This window comes from Pleurodeles waltl, chromosome 3_1, assembly GCF_031143425.1.
Source record: "Pleurodeles waltl isolate 20211129_DDA chromosome 3_1, aPleWal1.hap1.20221129, whole genome shotgun sequence".
NCBI lineage: Eukaryota > Metazoa > Chordata > Amphibia > Caudata > Salamandridae > Pleurodeles > Pleurodeles waltl.
This window is the reverse complement of record NC_090440.1, coordinates 1,991,821,793-1,991,837,643: the sequence shown is the minus strand read 5'-3', so window position 1 is coordinate 1,991,837,643 and position 15,851 is coordinate 1,991,821,793. Positions and strand designations below refer to the sequence as shown.

Below are 15,851 nucleotides of genomic sequence, written 5' to 3'. Positions count from 1 at the left end.
GAGTCTGGAGACAGGCCAGTAGGGCTGGGGCCAAGTCAGTTGTCATCTCCATCGTCTCTGTGGGGCTTTCAGGTCAGCAGTCCTTCTTCTTTCTTCAGGTTGCAGGAATCTGGGATCAGTGTCGCCCCTAAGTCCTCAGTTTTTGGGTGTGTAGGTCTGGGGGGCAGTAGCCAATGGCTAGTATCCTTGAGGGTGGCTACACCCTCTTTGTGCCTCCTCCCTTTGGGGAGGGGGGCACATCCCTAATCCTATTGGGGGTAATCTTCCAAAACAAGATGGAGGATTTCCTAAGGCAGGGGTCACCTCAGCTCAGGACACCCCAGTGCAGGCTTTGTTTCTGGCCCCAGAGAGCACAAAGCCTCTCACCCAAGGGGGTCAGAAACTCCTCTCAGTGGCAGGCTGGCACAGACCAGTCAGCACTGAAGAATTGGGTAAAATACAGGGAGCATCTCTAACATGCCCTCTGTGTACATTTTTTAATACATCCATCACTGGCATCAGTGTGGGTTTATTATTCTGAGAAGTTTGATACCAAACTTCCCAGTGTTCAATGTAGCCATTATGGAACTGTGGAGTTCGTTTTGACAAACTCCCAGACTATTTACTTAATATGGCCACACTGCACTTACAATGTCTAAGAATAGACTTAGACACTGTAGGGGCATATTGCCCATGCAGCTATGCCCTCAACTGTGGCATAGTGCACCCTGCCTTAGGGCTTTAACGCCTGCTAGAGGGGTGACTTACCTATGCCACAGGCAGTATTTTGTGTGCATGGCATCCTGAGGGGGATACCATGTCGAATTTGCCTTTTTCTCCCCACCAATACTCACAATCTGCAATGGCAGTGTGCATGTGTTAGTTGAGGGGTCCCTTAGGGTGACACAACACATGCTGCAGCCTTTAGGGACCTTTCTGGTCACAGGGCCTTTGGTACCACTGGTATATTTTACAAGGGACTTATCTGTGTGCCACGGGTATGCCAATTGTGGGAACAATGGTAAATTTTTAGTGAAAGAACACTGGTGCTGGGGCCTGGTTAGCAGGGTCCCAGCACACTTCTTAGTCAAGTCAGCATCAATATCAGGCAAAAAGTGTGGGGTAACTGCAACAGGGAGCCATTTTCCTACAGTATATTTCTTTTTTTCTTGTTTTTGGGAAGGGGGTTGGGAGCAGGCAGTAAATGTGCCTATAATTTTTAAAAAAAATGGAGGTACTTATTTTTCCTTTCTCTTTTTTATATTTGCTGATGCATCTCAGAGTGGTAAAAAAATAAAACCGGGCACCCCTTCATTTTGTAGGCACACTTGCAAAATCGTAGATAGGTAGGCCAATCAGGGTCCTAGTTGTATAGCCAGGTCTTCAGTTTGTTGTAGAACTCGAGTAGGGATGGGGAGGTCCTGATGTGGTGCAGAAGGTTGTTACAGGGATTGGCAGTGATGTAGGAGAAGGAGCGTCCTGATTTGCTCCTGCGGATATGGGGTATTTGCGCTAGGTGGAGTGTGGCTGAGCACAGTTGCCTGGTGTGTTGGTGGTGGTTGAGGTAGGCAGGCCTGATGTTTTGAAGGGCTTTTTATGCGTGGGTGAACACGTTGAATTGTCATTGCTTCTGGATTGGTGGCACATGTAGCTCTCTGGGGTGTGGCATGATGTGTACGCGGAGGGAGATGTTGAGGATGAGTTTGGTTGCAATGTTCTAGGTAGTTTGGAGTCTTTGTACGAGTTTATTCGTAATGGCGGTGTAAATTGTGTTGCCATAGTTTAGTCTGATGGTGATGGAAGGCGTGGGTGACCATCCGTCTGGTGGTGTTGGGGATACATTGGAATATTTCGCAGAGCATACGTAGGATGAAGAAGCAGAAGGAGGTGACTGTGTTCACTTTGCCTACCGTGAATCTGTCATCTAAGATTATGACAAGGTTTTTGGCGTGGTCTGTATGGTTTGGGCCGGGGTCTCAGGTCTGTTGGCCGCATGGAGAAGTCCCATGGAGAGCTCTAGTTCACCTTATGACAGTGTCTAGGAAGCCAGGGCTCTCTAAAGGTAGCTGTGGATGAACAGCCAATCCTTAACTAGGAGACATGCAAAGCTCATGCAGTACCACTACAGTCGCACAGCGCTTACACACATGAAAAAACACACAGTTTACAAAAATTAGAGGTACTTTATTGTAGCAACACAAATACTAAAATACTATATAGGCAATACTTCTATAGGAGTTAAGTAAACACACTATTGTGTACGCATTAGAAGGGATTACCATCTCCCAAGTTGGACAGCTGGTTCAGAGGACCAAGGGGACAACTACCTGTGATGCATGATCCACCCAGTTCCGGAGGAGAGAGGATCCACGCAGCCGGTTGTCGTTGCAGTTGGTGCCTGTGGATGCAGGGGAGTGACTCCTTCACTCCAAGGGAGATCCCTTCTTCTTGTGCGGGCTGAAGACTCGTCCCTCTCAGAGGATGCAGAGCCAGAGAAATGTTGCAGTTGCTAGTAAGAGACAGAGAAACAATGTTGCAGACCGGAGTCGTCACTGGAGTTGCAGATTGTCGATTCCTGGAGGGTCCAGACGCAGTCCCGGTGGCCAGAAGATGAAGTAAACGATGCAGAGGAGTCCTGCTGGAATCTTACACATCGAATCTGAGGACTCACCCGAGAGGGAGACCCTAAATAGCCCAGCAAGGGGGATTGGTCACCTAGCAGGGTGACCACCTGTCAGGAGGGGCTGTGATCACCTGTCTGACCTGGCTATTCAGATACTCCCAGGGGCCTCTGCCCATCTTGGATTCAAGATGGCGGAATCAAGTGGCCACCTGGAGGAGCTTTGGGCACCACCCCTGGGGTGGTGATGGACAGGGAATTGGTCACTTTCCATTGTCCGGTTTCACACCAGAGCAGGGATCGGGGGTCCCTGGTCTGGGGCAAACAGGTTTATGCAAGGAGGGCACCAAATGTGCCCTTCAAGGCATACCGGTGGCTTGGGAGGGTACCCCACCCAAGCCATGTAACACCTATTTCCAAGGGAGAGAGGGTGTTACGGTCCTCTCCCACAAGAAATCCTTTGTTCTGCCTTCCTCTGCCTGAGCTGGTCAAGCAGCAGGAGGGCAGAAACCTGTCTGAGGGGTGGTAGCAGCTTGGGCTGCCCGGTAAAAACCTAAGACGACTGGTTGGAGCAATGCTGGGGATCCTCTAAGGAGCCCCAAGAGTGCATGGAATCATACAACCAATACTGACAACAGTATTTGTTGTATGATTCCGACATTTTTGATTCCAAATATGCCCAGGTTCGGAGTTACCATTATGTAGCTGGACACAGGTAAAATGGCTTCCCTGCACTTATGAAGTCCAGTGAAATGGAGTTGGAGTTTGTAGGGGCACCTCTGCTCATGCATGGGTGCCCTCATACACAGCTACCTGCACCCTGCCCTCTGGGCTAGGAGGGCCTGCCATAGGGTTGACTTACATTGACCTGATGCGGTGACCCGTAGTGAAAGGGTGCATGCACCCTTTCATGCGGTCTGCAATGGCAGGCCTGCAGACCCATTTTGTATGGGCTCCCAAGGGTGGAACAATACATGCTGCAGCCCCGGGGGAACCCCTGGTGCCCCAATGCCCTGAGGATCTGAGTACCATATACTAGGGACTTATATAGGGGCACCAGTATGCCAATTGTGGGATGTACTAAGTCCTAAGCAACCAAATTTAGAGGGAGAGAGCACAGTCACTTGGGTCCTAGTTAGTAGGATCCCAGTGAACACAGTCAAAACACAATGACAGCAGGCAAAAAGTGGAGGTAACCATGCCAAAAAGAGCTTACTTTCCTACAATGTGGCTGCAACGGGCGCACCATCGCAACTTATTTTGGCTTTTGTTTTTTTTCTTCTGGCAATACTATACACCATTGTCTTAAGGCGTTGGCTAAGCCAACGGATCCCAGAGCCAGGTCCTATTGTCTTTGCCAGTGTTTGTTCCTTCATATGCTTTCTTTCACCTTTTTCGGTTGAAGTTTTCTTTAGACAGCAGCATGTTGAGGTTTTATGCCGAAAGTGATTGCTTATCTATCATTTAAACTAAAAAAGATAAGATTCGGAAAAAAAGTAGCCTGCTGTGGCTTATTGAGATTAAGTCTGCATTTGGAAACATTTGTTTGCCGGTCTGTTCCACCGGCATGCCTGGAGGCTGAAAGACTACCATTACCCCATGTAAACTCCTATTTATTGTTAACTGCTTGCAGTTGGGCCCTTCTCTATACAGGTGCTCGAGCAGGTGTTCACTGTTCATGAATTGGGGTCACATTAACACTACTGATCCACTTCAAGGAGAGACTGGCCAGATCCCAGTTTTTTCAGTGTTCCTGGCAGAAAATAGTTTAAGTATTGGCACGGTTAAAGTTTATTTGATAGACACCTGCCTGTATGATTTTTCCTGATCAAAGTTAATTATTTAAACTTCTACTTTTTTCTTAATTGTTGAAAAGTCTACAGAATAAATTTGCTACTCCCCTATTTCATGTCATCTCACTGGTTCTCAGCTTGGTTCTTGTCTTTTTGATGGGTCCCATGTTCAGACTGTTTTGTTCTCGGCCCTTGATCTTTATGTTGAGGAAAATTGTTTTCTTGCTCCCGAGTCAATAGGAAGGCTCTTCAACGTTTACTACATTATCAAACATTAAAATGACAATTAGTATCAAACCTAATCGTAACTTAAGCACCACTTAACACTTTAATGTGAATCAAGTAGTTTTAATTTCCTTTGTTCTTTCCTCCACCTCACTTTATTCAGACAGACGAGGAGAGGAGACATGTTTTAGTCTTTAGTGTGCTGAGCCAATACACCTGCAGAACGCAGACTTCCCAAGATAATAGCCTCTTCCTAGGCTTTGACAAAAATTACAGCAACATTCTTACCAAAGGACAAAGTTTATTGAACTTGATGTCAGATTCCCTTCTCCTCGGATTTATTGCAGGTGTAGACACTTACCACATAAAACTCCTTAAGCATTGCAAGAGATTAATATCAAATCAATCAATCAAAATTTTTTATAGAGCGCGCTACTCACCCGTGAGGGTCTCAAGGCGCTTGGGGGCGGTCAACAGGGGGAAGGCAGGGAGGGTCACTGGTCGAACAACCATGTCTTGAGGTTCTTTCTGAAGAGCAGGAGGTCTTTGGTTTTGCGGAAGTTGGTGGGGAGGGAGTTCCAGGTTTTGGGGGTGAGGTAGGAGAAGGACCTGCCTCCTGTGGTGGTGCGTTAGATGCGGGGGACTGTGGCGAGGGCGAGGTCGGCTGATCGGAGGTTGCGGGTGGGAGTGTGGAAGTTCACTCTGTCGTTGAGGTAGGTTGGGCCGATGTTTTGGAGGGATTTGTGTGCGTGGATGAGTATCTTGAATGTGATTCTTTTGTCTATGGGGAGCCAGTGAAGGGATTTGAGGTGTGGTGAGATTCGTTCGTGGCGGGGGAGGCCAAGGACGAGGCGCGCGGCTGTGTTCTGGATTTTCTGGAGTTTGCGTTTGAGTGTGGTGCCGGCGTAGAAGGCGTTACCGTAGTCAAGTCTGCTGATGAGTGCATGGGTGACTGTCTTCCTGGTCTCTGGGGGAATCCTTTTGTTTTTTTTTTTTTTTTTTGAGTGCGGAGTGTGTGGAAGCAGGAGGAGGTTAGAGCATTGATTTGCTGTGTCATCGAGAGGGAGGGGTCCAGGATGATGCTGAGGTTGCGTGCGTGGTTTGCGGGGGTGGGTGCGGGGCCTAGGGCGGTGGGCCACCAGGAGTCATCCCTTATGGTTTTGTTGGCGCCAAAGATGATGATCTCGGTTTTGTTGTGAGGTGATTAGCTGTCATCCAGTTGGCGGTGTCGAGGAGAGCAGCGTGTAGGTTGGTTTTGGCGGTGGTGGTGTTGCGGGTAAAGCAAACAATTTTGAGATGGATCCCTCTCGCTTTCTCTCTTCTCCCGAGATTAAAGTATTACTATGGGAGTATAAATTTGCTATGTAAAACCCTTTCCCTTGTTGGATAGCTATTTGTACATCCTCTAATCTCTCGTGTGCCTCCTGCTATCCATGTTGCTATTCATTGTGCATGAGTTGCAAAAGGTGCAGAGTACAATTTCTATTGCCACCTCTTTGCCAGACTCCTGCGTTCCTGTTTGCTCAAGTGTGTTTCTTGCAATAGGACTAAGTGGATTATTTTTCTCTTTAGTCGATTGTGACATCATACAATTTAGTTTTTTGTGTTTATATGACTGCATGAGCTATTTTTGTAGTAAACCTATTTCTTTATCTTTTTTTCATGATGAAGAGACTGGCGATTGAACTATCACGCAGTCAAAAATCCAGAGGCATGTCACCACCAGACAATCACATCAGCCCACAAAATGATGACGGCACGAACATTCGGTCAAAGAAGCCAGAGGAACATATTGAAGGCTTATCTTCTGCAGCAGCTGCAAGAGATAAAGATGATGACGAGGATGAACAAATCCTGCATGATGTGCTCAACGTAGATATTCCTTTTATTATTTCAAGTTTGATTTTTATGTTTTGAAATCAAGCATTAACTTGTTAGAAGAAATTGCTCTGCGTGTATTTAATTTTACATAATTTTATTTTACTGTTGGACTTTCTGAATCATTGAAATAGGACCACTAGATTAACAACTCTGAATCACCTAGATGCTTATGCGATCTAACCATTAACCTTTTTACAAGTTACAGGGTAAGCGTGAGTGTGCATTGTGTGTTTACATAAATGTATGAGCCTCAGAGGAGGGCAGCGCGTTCTGCAGTAATTTTGAAGCTGGCAAGCAAGAGTTGTGTTCAATTACTCTCTATCACTGCTAATGATATAATGGATAAAACGCCTTCTGAATGCAGGTAACTGCATCTCAGATAATCAGTACTGCAGACAATAAGTGTTTTGTAATAAATGAAGGTTAATGCCTGCACTGATATGCCACGCACTCAGAGTGCTAATACTGAACTTGATGTAGGAATCCATCTGGTGGCTTTCAGGGCCTTTGTGGAGTCCCAGATGACTTGCAAACATTTGCAAGTGTCCAGAACATTATCAGATAATTCAGTGCACACTTTTGGAACAGTTGTGGGTGTATGTTCAGTGTTGCTTTAGTCTACTTGTTACATCAAGAAAAAATGATTTAAAATGTAATGCTTGTAATGAGTATGCCATAGTTCCAGCAAAAGATGGATATACCCATTTAGAGTCCGAACACAAAAACAACCTAGTGACCTCCATCAGGATGTGAACTGCGAATGATCAGATAGTTCAAACACTGTTAGGTGCCATGTCCTTCTGCAGTCTCTGAAATTTAATTGTGAAGCCTTCTAGGAACAGCTCAACTCCTAGAGGAAACAGGTCATGGGGAAATAAGACGGTAAAGAGCAAGCTGTACTACTAATCAAATTGGGACCGTTTGGTGGATGGACACAAATAACATATCAGATGTACTCTACTTCCACCTGTTCTCTTTGCGACTTCAGATGCTTCCTTAGAAGTCTGAGACTCGCAGTCAATAGCCATTCATCAAAAGTTGATACACATAACCAGCTTCAGTTGGGAGGAATTTGTTTTTTCAGAATGTTTATCTTCTCACAATAAGATTTCTAGGTACTATATATGGGAAACAAAGAAGCACAAAATACTTCGTCGCACATTGGCCTGTGATGGTGAGTCTTCGAACACTTGGTTTCACTGGAAATAGAAACAAACTAAACTAGATCAATGAATATGACTGCTTTTTTTTCGTGATAGTGAGTTGACAATTTTTGATTGAGAAATGGAGTTTCCCGTGGCTGTGACATCCAACGAGAAATTTAACTATACTAGCACTCTCTGGCAGAGTCTCGAGGAGGAGCTACAATGAGATTTTAAGATTTGGACTGATTTTTATGCTGGCAGCTTTCTAACATATCCTGTTATCCCAAGTTTAATGGCAAAGGAGGTCTGTACATCAGTAGTATTTGTCCTGATATGGGCCTGCCATTTTTGGTTCACAGTGCTTCTCCATTTAATTAACAACAAGGGCTATTCCTATATTATAATCCTGCATGCACATTCTTAAAGAAGCAATAATGCTTTTGGCTATCAAGATTTACTCTTCCAAGTAGACGAAGTTCCATCTTTTATGCTGAGAGATGTTTACATCCCCTCGCAGCACAACCCCTTCAAATGTTTGACTTTTTATTTTTGCACTTGGTATATTGCTTGCTATGTATTTATTTATTCATAGGAATACATCTGGCACCATTCTCAGCTGCTAGTAGGTATACAATATCTGCTGTCATGCAGGCTTTTCTGATGGATACTTCTAGGTTTAAATCTTTTTATTGGTTTTGATATTGAAGAATAACACTACAGAAAATACCTCACCTACATCCCATGGCCAGTGAGGAACAATAGCTGGTGAATATAGAAACTAAGGAGAATAGACAAAGAGAAAGGGATAGTTATGGTAAAGGTAAGACTGAGCCTCCCGTCACATTGAGACGAAGGCCTTCGGATTATGGACGAAGCGTGCCACCTATTCAGAGACAGAAGATGGGTGCAATGATAGTGCTGGGGGTGGGAGGGGAACAGTTGCTGTTCTGGTCTACGGGTGTGAGTTGTAGGACACATAAGTAGATGGGGCATGTCAATTCTAGAAAGTCCTGGGACAGGAACCGCAAACAAGGTGCCAGTGTTTCGTCAAATTGGGGCCGTTTTTGCTCTACATAAGCCATTAGCGTCTCCATACTAAGGAGATCCCAGATTCTGTATACCCTGTCCAAGTGAGTAGGTATTTTGGCAGTGCCCCAGCGTGTCCGCAAAACCTGTTTGGCATCCAATAGGGCCAAAGTGATAGTTCGCTCCCGCGTGGGCGTCAAGGGGATAGGTCAAGGCATTCGGGAGCCTCAGCAGAATGAACCTAGGGAATCTGTAGAATTCAGTATCATACATGTGGTCAGTGGGGGCGAGGACTTCAGCCCAATAATGTTGAAGCTTCAGGCACTACCAAAGATCAGTCAAGGTCCCCTCTTGGCCACATCCCCTCCAGCAATGTGCATTCCCATTCATCTTCCACTGAGCTGGTTCTGCAGGGGTATAGTATCAATAGTGGACTATTGTGAGGAATGTTTCTTTGCCTGAAGTGCAGCACAGAGCGGAATGAGCTTGTTTTTGAATGTTGTACTGTTCTTTATAGGTGAAGGGGTGTTCGCGCTTTTCCTCCCAGCACAGCTGTGCCGACGATTTGATGTGGGTCTGTGGAGCGATTCGAAATGCATATATGTCAGCGAGGAGATGCTTATCAGTACTTCTAGTGAGAAGCCATTTCTTAAATAGCAATAAAGGACTGCTAGTGTGGGGCGAATGGAAGGCTGGGTAACACAGTGACGTATAGCTAGGTACTGCCAACTGGCGGTGGTTGGGAAGTTATAATGTCACTGAATCTGAGGAAACTCCAGTAGCCCTGTGTGGTCAAAGAAGTCACCTATTCTTTTGCAGTTTTCCTGTTGCCAGTGTAGGTAGCTAGAGCTCTGGCATGCCGGGGGAAAATCTGGATTTCCAATGATCAGCATTTGTGGGGAGATGCGTGTAAACCGTTTCGGGATCTGAATGCTGTCCCAGGTCCCCAGTGTATCTCTAAGAACCAGTGAAATATACACCCCTGAAGGTTGGTGATGTTTGGGCAGCCAGGGCACCTTCCAAATGTGAATGCCGGCGACCGCCTTATCATTGAAGCGCCAGTGCTTCTCCAAGAGGGGTCTGTTCCATCCTACTAATAACCAAAGTTGTGCCGCCTGATAATAATGTGTAAGATGGCGAATCCCAAGACTGCTCTCTGCCGGGAATAAGTATACCTGCTTTTTGACTATGCACGCTTTCTTACCTGCCCAGATGTAGTCTTCCACAAGTTATCATAATTTTTTTCAGAGCCTTTGGAGGGGGTTGTAGAGGTAAGGTCTCCATTACATATATAATCTTAAGCAGCAGAGTCATCTTAATAGCTGCCAGGCGCCCAAGCCAAGAGAGTGTATAGGTTTTCCCAGTCTGGAGGTCAGATCTCGCTTTGGACATAAGGGTACCAAAGTTACTCTCTGCAGTCTTTGTTGGTGTGGAGAGGATTTGGAGCCCTAAGTATACTACCCCTTGTATGGCCCATGAGAAGGGAAAGTGATATTTAAAGGTAATCTGCTCTGCTGTCTGGACCATTAAATTGAGGATCTGTGGTTTCTGGAGATTGACTTTAAACTCAGAGGCTTTCCTGAAAACCTCCAGTTCCTCCATTAAAGGGGGGCAAGGACTTAAGAGGATGTGTCAGGGCTATCATGATGTCGTCCACATAGAGAGAAAGCTTATGGTCCCTCCTTCCCATAGTGATGTCAGTTATTGTGGGATTCCTGCGAATAAGCTCTGCGAGAGGCTCCCTATAGAGGACAAAAAGCAGCTGGGACAAGCAACAACCCTGACATGTGTCAATGGCAATGTCAGAGGAGGAGGACATCATCCATTAACCCGTACAGTCACCCGGGGATCCTCATGGATACAGCAAACCCATCGTCTGAACCGCTCACCAAAGCCCTATAGGAAGCTGGCCTGGTGTGTGGTGGACACCTATGGTTGTTGGCACCTTCTAACCGGTCCAGGCAACCCCTGTTAGTGAATGAAGACAGTGTTTAGGAAGCCATGGCTCTCTAGAGGTAGCTGTGGATGAGCAGCCAAGACTTATCTAGGAGATAGGCAAAGCTTATGCAATACCACAATACTCACATATTAACTTTTCACACATGAAAAGAACCACACAGTGTTACAAAACTAAAGGTACTTTATTACAGTAACACTACACTAGATGACTTCACACACAAATTAGCATAGAAACAGCAAGCATTGGCAAGAATTGTAGAAAATGGCTAGGGCCCTAGGGGAGGGCCAAACCATATACTAAAATAGCGGAATGCAGAGTGAAGTCCCCACCCAAGGGCATGGAGTAGTTAGAGGGGAGCTGGGTGAACTCGGGACCCCAAGAGGTGGGTATCTTAGTGACCCTCGCGACTAGGAGTGCAGGGTTAAGTACTTGGTTTTCCCAAGGACTAACAAGAAGACATAGAAAATGGATTGTGCAAGAACAGGATCAGACCAGAGAAACCCATGGGTGAATTCTGGAAGAAGAGGACCTGAAAAGGAAGGGGACAGAGTCCAGTCCACAATGGAGTGTCCAGTCGGAGCAGTAGCCACTACCCACCCTTCTGTGGATGAATACCCATGTCGAAGGGGGAAGGAGAAGACCAGCAGTGGAGCCCAGGAGCTGCAGAGGAGTCCTTGGAGCAGTGCAGATGATGTACCATGTCGGGTTTCAGATGGTCAGTGGTTAGGAGAACCACTGACCAGCCTTTGCAAATGCAAGAGTTGCAAGGCTGAATAGGACCAGCAAGGTCCAGGGGACTCAACCTTTGGAGAGGAGTCGGGCTGACCTTCAGCAGTCTGGAGAGCCGGCAGAAGCAGTCGCTGCCCCCACAGGCGACCCACTGGCAGCAGGCATAGTAAGTTGCAGTGAGGTCTAATCAGCACGCCTGGGCAGGGGTCCCGCATCGCTGGAGCTGCATAGTAGAGACTGTCCTTGCAATGATGAAATGCTGGGGGCCGGGACTACTCAGAGCCTGAAGATCCCCTGGAGCAGGAGACAACAAGCCTTCGTTGCTGCCAGAATTGCGGTGCACAGGGGTACTGTCCTGCAAGGAGTGGCAAGGTCTCACCATCTCCCAAGTTTGACAGCGGACAGAGAGGACCAATGGGACCACTCCAGATTACCACCTGTGATGCAGAATCCACACAGTTCCAGAGGAGAGCAGAACCATGCAGCCTGATGTCGTTGCTGTTGGTGCCTGCAGATGCAGGGGAGTGACTCCTTCACTCCAAGGCAGATTCCTTCTTGCCTTTTGGTGCAGCTGAAGTCTTGCCGACCCCAGAGGATGCACAACCGGTGAAATATTGCAGTTGCCAGAAGGAGCTGGGGAAAAAATGTTGCAATGCAAGGTCGTCTCTGTAGTTGCAGTCTTGTCAGTTCCTGAAGTGTCCAGTTGCGGTTCCACTGGCCAGGAGCAGAAGTAAACGATTCAGAGGAGTCCTGGTGGAGTCTTTCACGTCTAATCTGGGGACCCATCCTCAAGGAAGGCCCTAAATATCCCTAAAAGGGGGTGTGATCACTTTGCATGGTGATCACATATGAGCAGGGGTCTGTGACGTCACCTGCCTGACCTGACCACTCAGATGCTCCCAGGGGCCTCTGCACATTTTGGTTTCAAGATGGCAGAATCAAGTGGCCACCAGGAGGAGCTCTGGGCTGGACAGGGGAGTTGTCACTTCCCTTTTCTTTGTCCAGTTTTGCACCAGAGCAGGGACCAGGGGTCCCTGGACTGGTGCAAACCGGTTTTTGCTGGGAGGGCACCAAATGTTCCTTTCAGAGCATACCAGTGGCTTGGGGAGGCTACCCGTCCCAAGCCATCTAACACCTATTTCCAAAGGGAGATGATGTTGCCTCCCACCCCCAAAGGAAATCCCTTGTTCTGCCTTTCCGGGCTTGAGCTGGTCAAGTAGCAAGAGGGCAGAAACCTGTCTGTAGGATCACAGCAGCGCTGGCTGCTGGGAAAACCCTGGAAGACTGATAGGAAAAATATTGGGGGGGGGGTCCTCTAAAGAGTCCCCAGAGTGCATGGAATCATACAACCAATACTGGCATTAGTATTGGGGTATGATTCCGACATCTTTGATACCGAACATGCCCAGGTTTGGAGTTACTATTCTGCAAAATGAGTCTCAAGACCTGCCATTGCAGCCTGCATGAAAAGGGGCATGCACCCTTTCATCACAGGTCACTACACCAGGTCACTGTAAGTCACCCCTAAGGTAGACCCTTCCAGCCCAAAAGGCAGGGTGCAGGTCCCTGTGTGTGAGGGCACCCCTACATGAGCAGAGGTGCCCCTACGAACTCCAGCTTCAGTACACTGGACTTCATAAGTGCGGGGATGCCCTTTTACCCGTGTACTCGACACAGGACACCTGTGTCCAGCTACATAATGGTAACTCCGAACCTGGGCATGTTTGGTATCAAACTTGTCCGAATCATACCCCAATACTGTTGCCAGTATTGGTTGTATAATTCCATGCACTCTGGGAGCTCCTTAGAGGACCCCCAGTATTGCTCCTACTAGTGTTCTGGGTTTTTTCCAGACAAGCCACACTACTGTCTCCTGCTGCTTGACCAGCTCAGGAAGCAGAAGGCAGAACAAAGGAATTCCTGTGGGAGAGGGAGCTAACACCTTCTCCCTTGGAAATTGGTGTTACATGGTTTGGGAGGGGTAGCCTCCCCAAACCACTCGTATGCTTTGAAGAGCACATTTGGTGCCCCCCTTTCATAAAGTGGTTTGCACCGGTCCCTTCTTTGGCATGAAACCAGATAATGGAATGGAGAGTGACTACTCCCCTGTCCATCACCACCCAGGGGTTGTGCCCAGAGCCCCTCCAGGTGGCCACTTAATTCTGCCATCTTGAATCCCATGTGGGCAAAAGCCTCTGGGAGCATCTGAGGGCCAGTTCAGGTAGGTGGTGTCACAGCCCCCTCCTGATAGATGGTCACCCTGCTATAGGTGACCAGTCTTCTTCCTGGTCTGTTTAGGGTCTCCCTCTTGGGTGGGTCCCGATAATCAACGTGAAAGGTTCCAGCAGGACTCCTCTACATTGTTTACCCTCCAAGAATCGACAATCTCCAACTCCAGTGACGACTCTGCTCTGCAACATTGTTTTTCTGGCTCCTTCCAGCAGCTGCAACATTTCCCCAGCTGTGCATCCTCTGAGGGTGACGAGACATCAGCCTGCACAAGAAGTAAGAAGGAAACTCCCTTGGAGTGAAGGAGTTACTCTCCTGTGTCCACAGGCACCAACTGCAACAACAACTGGCTGCGTGGGTCCTCTCTCCTTCTGAACTGTGTGAATCCTGCATCACAGGTGGTGGTCTAGATTAGTCCCTTTGGTCCTCTCTACCAGCTGTTCAACTTGGGAGACAGTGAGCCCTTTCCTCTCCTTGGAGGACCGTACCCCTGTGCACTGCGACTCCTGAAGGTACCAAGGCTAATTTGTTCCTCCTCCAAGGGATCTTCAGGTCCTGTGTAGCCCCAACCCCCACCGCTTTTTCCTACACTGCACTGTCTCCTGCCTGCTGCTTCAGCGACTCCAAGTGTGCCTAGTGGGCCTCACGGCAACTCCTGTGCTTGCTGCCTTTTGAGGGATGCCTCCTCTTGCGACTCTCCAAGCTGCTGAGGGTCACCCCGGACTTCCCACCTTGGGTCGAGTTCCCTGGACCTTGCTGGTCCTCTTCAGCCTTGCCACACCTTTTCCCTGACTATTGCATTTGCCAAGGCTTGTTAGTGGTTTTCCAGCACCACTGGCGGACTGCATCACAACCGCTGACGTGGGACATCACTTGCATAACTCCTGGAACTCCTCTTCTGCTCCTGTGCTGCACTGCTGACCTTTGTCCACCGTCAACCTGATCCTGCATCCAAAGAAGGGTGGGTAATGGCTCCTGCCACAGCTGGACACTCCATCACAAACTGGACTTGTTCCCATTCCTTTGCATGTACTCGTCTGTCAGGATTCATCTTTAGTTCTTTCTAATCTTGTCTGGGTCTTGCACAATCCTCTTCTAAAGTCCTCCTGTTGGTTTTGGGGAAAACTAGGTACTTACTTCTGCTCTCCTGGTCGCTCAGGGGTTCCTAGTTCCTCCAGCTCCCTTCTACTGATTGTACTTCCTTGGGTGGGGCACTGCCTGTCATATTCCACTTTTTTAGCATATGGTTTGGCACTCCGCCAGGGCCCTCCATATTTGCTATTGCTCTTATAAATGCCTATTGCTTTCTATGCTATTTACTGATTGTAAATGTGTATATAATAGTGAGTTTACTTACCTCCAGTTGGGGTATCCCCTATACAGTATTTCAGTATTTGTGTTACTATAATAAAGTACCTTTTATTTTGTAACACTGTGTGTTTCTTTCATGTGTGTGTAAGTGCTGTGTGACTTTAGTGGTATTGCATAAGCTCTGCATGTCTCCTAGGTAAGTCTTGGCTGCTCATCCACAGCTACCTCTAGAGAGCCCTGGCTTCGTAGACACTGCCTACACTTCACTACTAGGGGATAGCTGGACCTGGTATAAGGTGATAACACCATAGTTGCTCAGCACACACGAGGCCAGTGTCCTACTCAGGGTGTCCCCTAAAACCGCTATGGGAGAATTGGGGTTATCATTGGTGTCTAAGAAGTCACTAATTGCTCCCTGTAGGAAAGTACCCTCTTTGATATGGTTACCCCGATTTTCTGCCTGTCAGAATGTTTGACTGTGTCTACTGGGTTCCTGCTAACCAGGACCCCAGCAGTTTTGCTCTCTCCTCTAAATTGTACCTTTTTCTTCCCACAGTTGGCATGCTGGTCCCCCCGTGTAAGTCCCTAGTATATGGTTCCTAGGTACCCAGGGATTGGGGTTTCATGGGATCCCTATGGGCTGCAGCAGTTATTCTGCCACCCATAGGGAGCCCATGCAAAGGGTTCTGCAGGCCTGCCATTGCAGCCTGAGGGAAACTGGTGCATGCACCCGTTTTCACTACAGGTCACTACACCAAGTCACTATAAATCATCCCTATGGTCGAGAGGGCAGATTGTAGGTACCTGTGTGTGAGGGCACCCCTGCACTAGCAGAGGTGCCCCCACAAACTCCAGACCCATTTTCCTGGACTTTGTGAGTGTGGGACGCCATTTTACTTGTGTACTGGACACAGGACATATCTCCTGCTACATAATGGTAACTGTGAACCGGG

General features: G+C 47.7%; 1 protein-coding gene across 4 annotated transcripts in view; it reads left to right on the top strand.

Annotated features, from left to right (window-relative positions):
* The window catches only part of TRIM37 (tripartite motif containing 37), a 943,514-nt gene that overhangs the window by 472,917 nt on the left and 454,746 nt on the right, over window positions 1-15,851 (top strand). For all 4 annotated transcript variants that reach the window (XM_069226401.1, XM_069226400.1, XM_069226402.1 and 1 more), the window contains one exon: window positions 6,289-6,489. In XM_069226401.1, coding sequence (XP_069082502.1) covers window positions 6,289-6,489 — 201 coding nt within the window. The remainder of the gene's footprint in view (window positions 1-6,288; window positions 6,490-15,851) is intronic.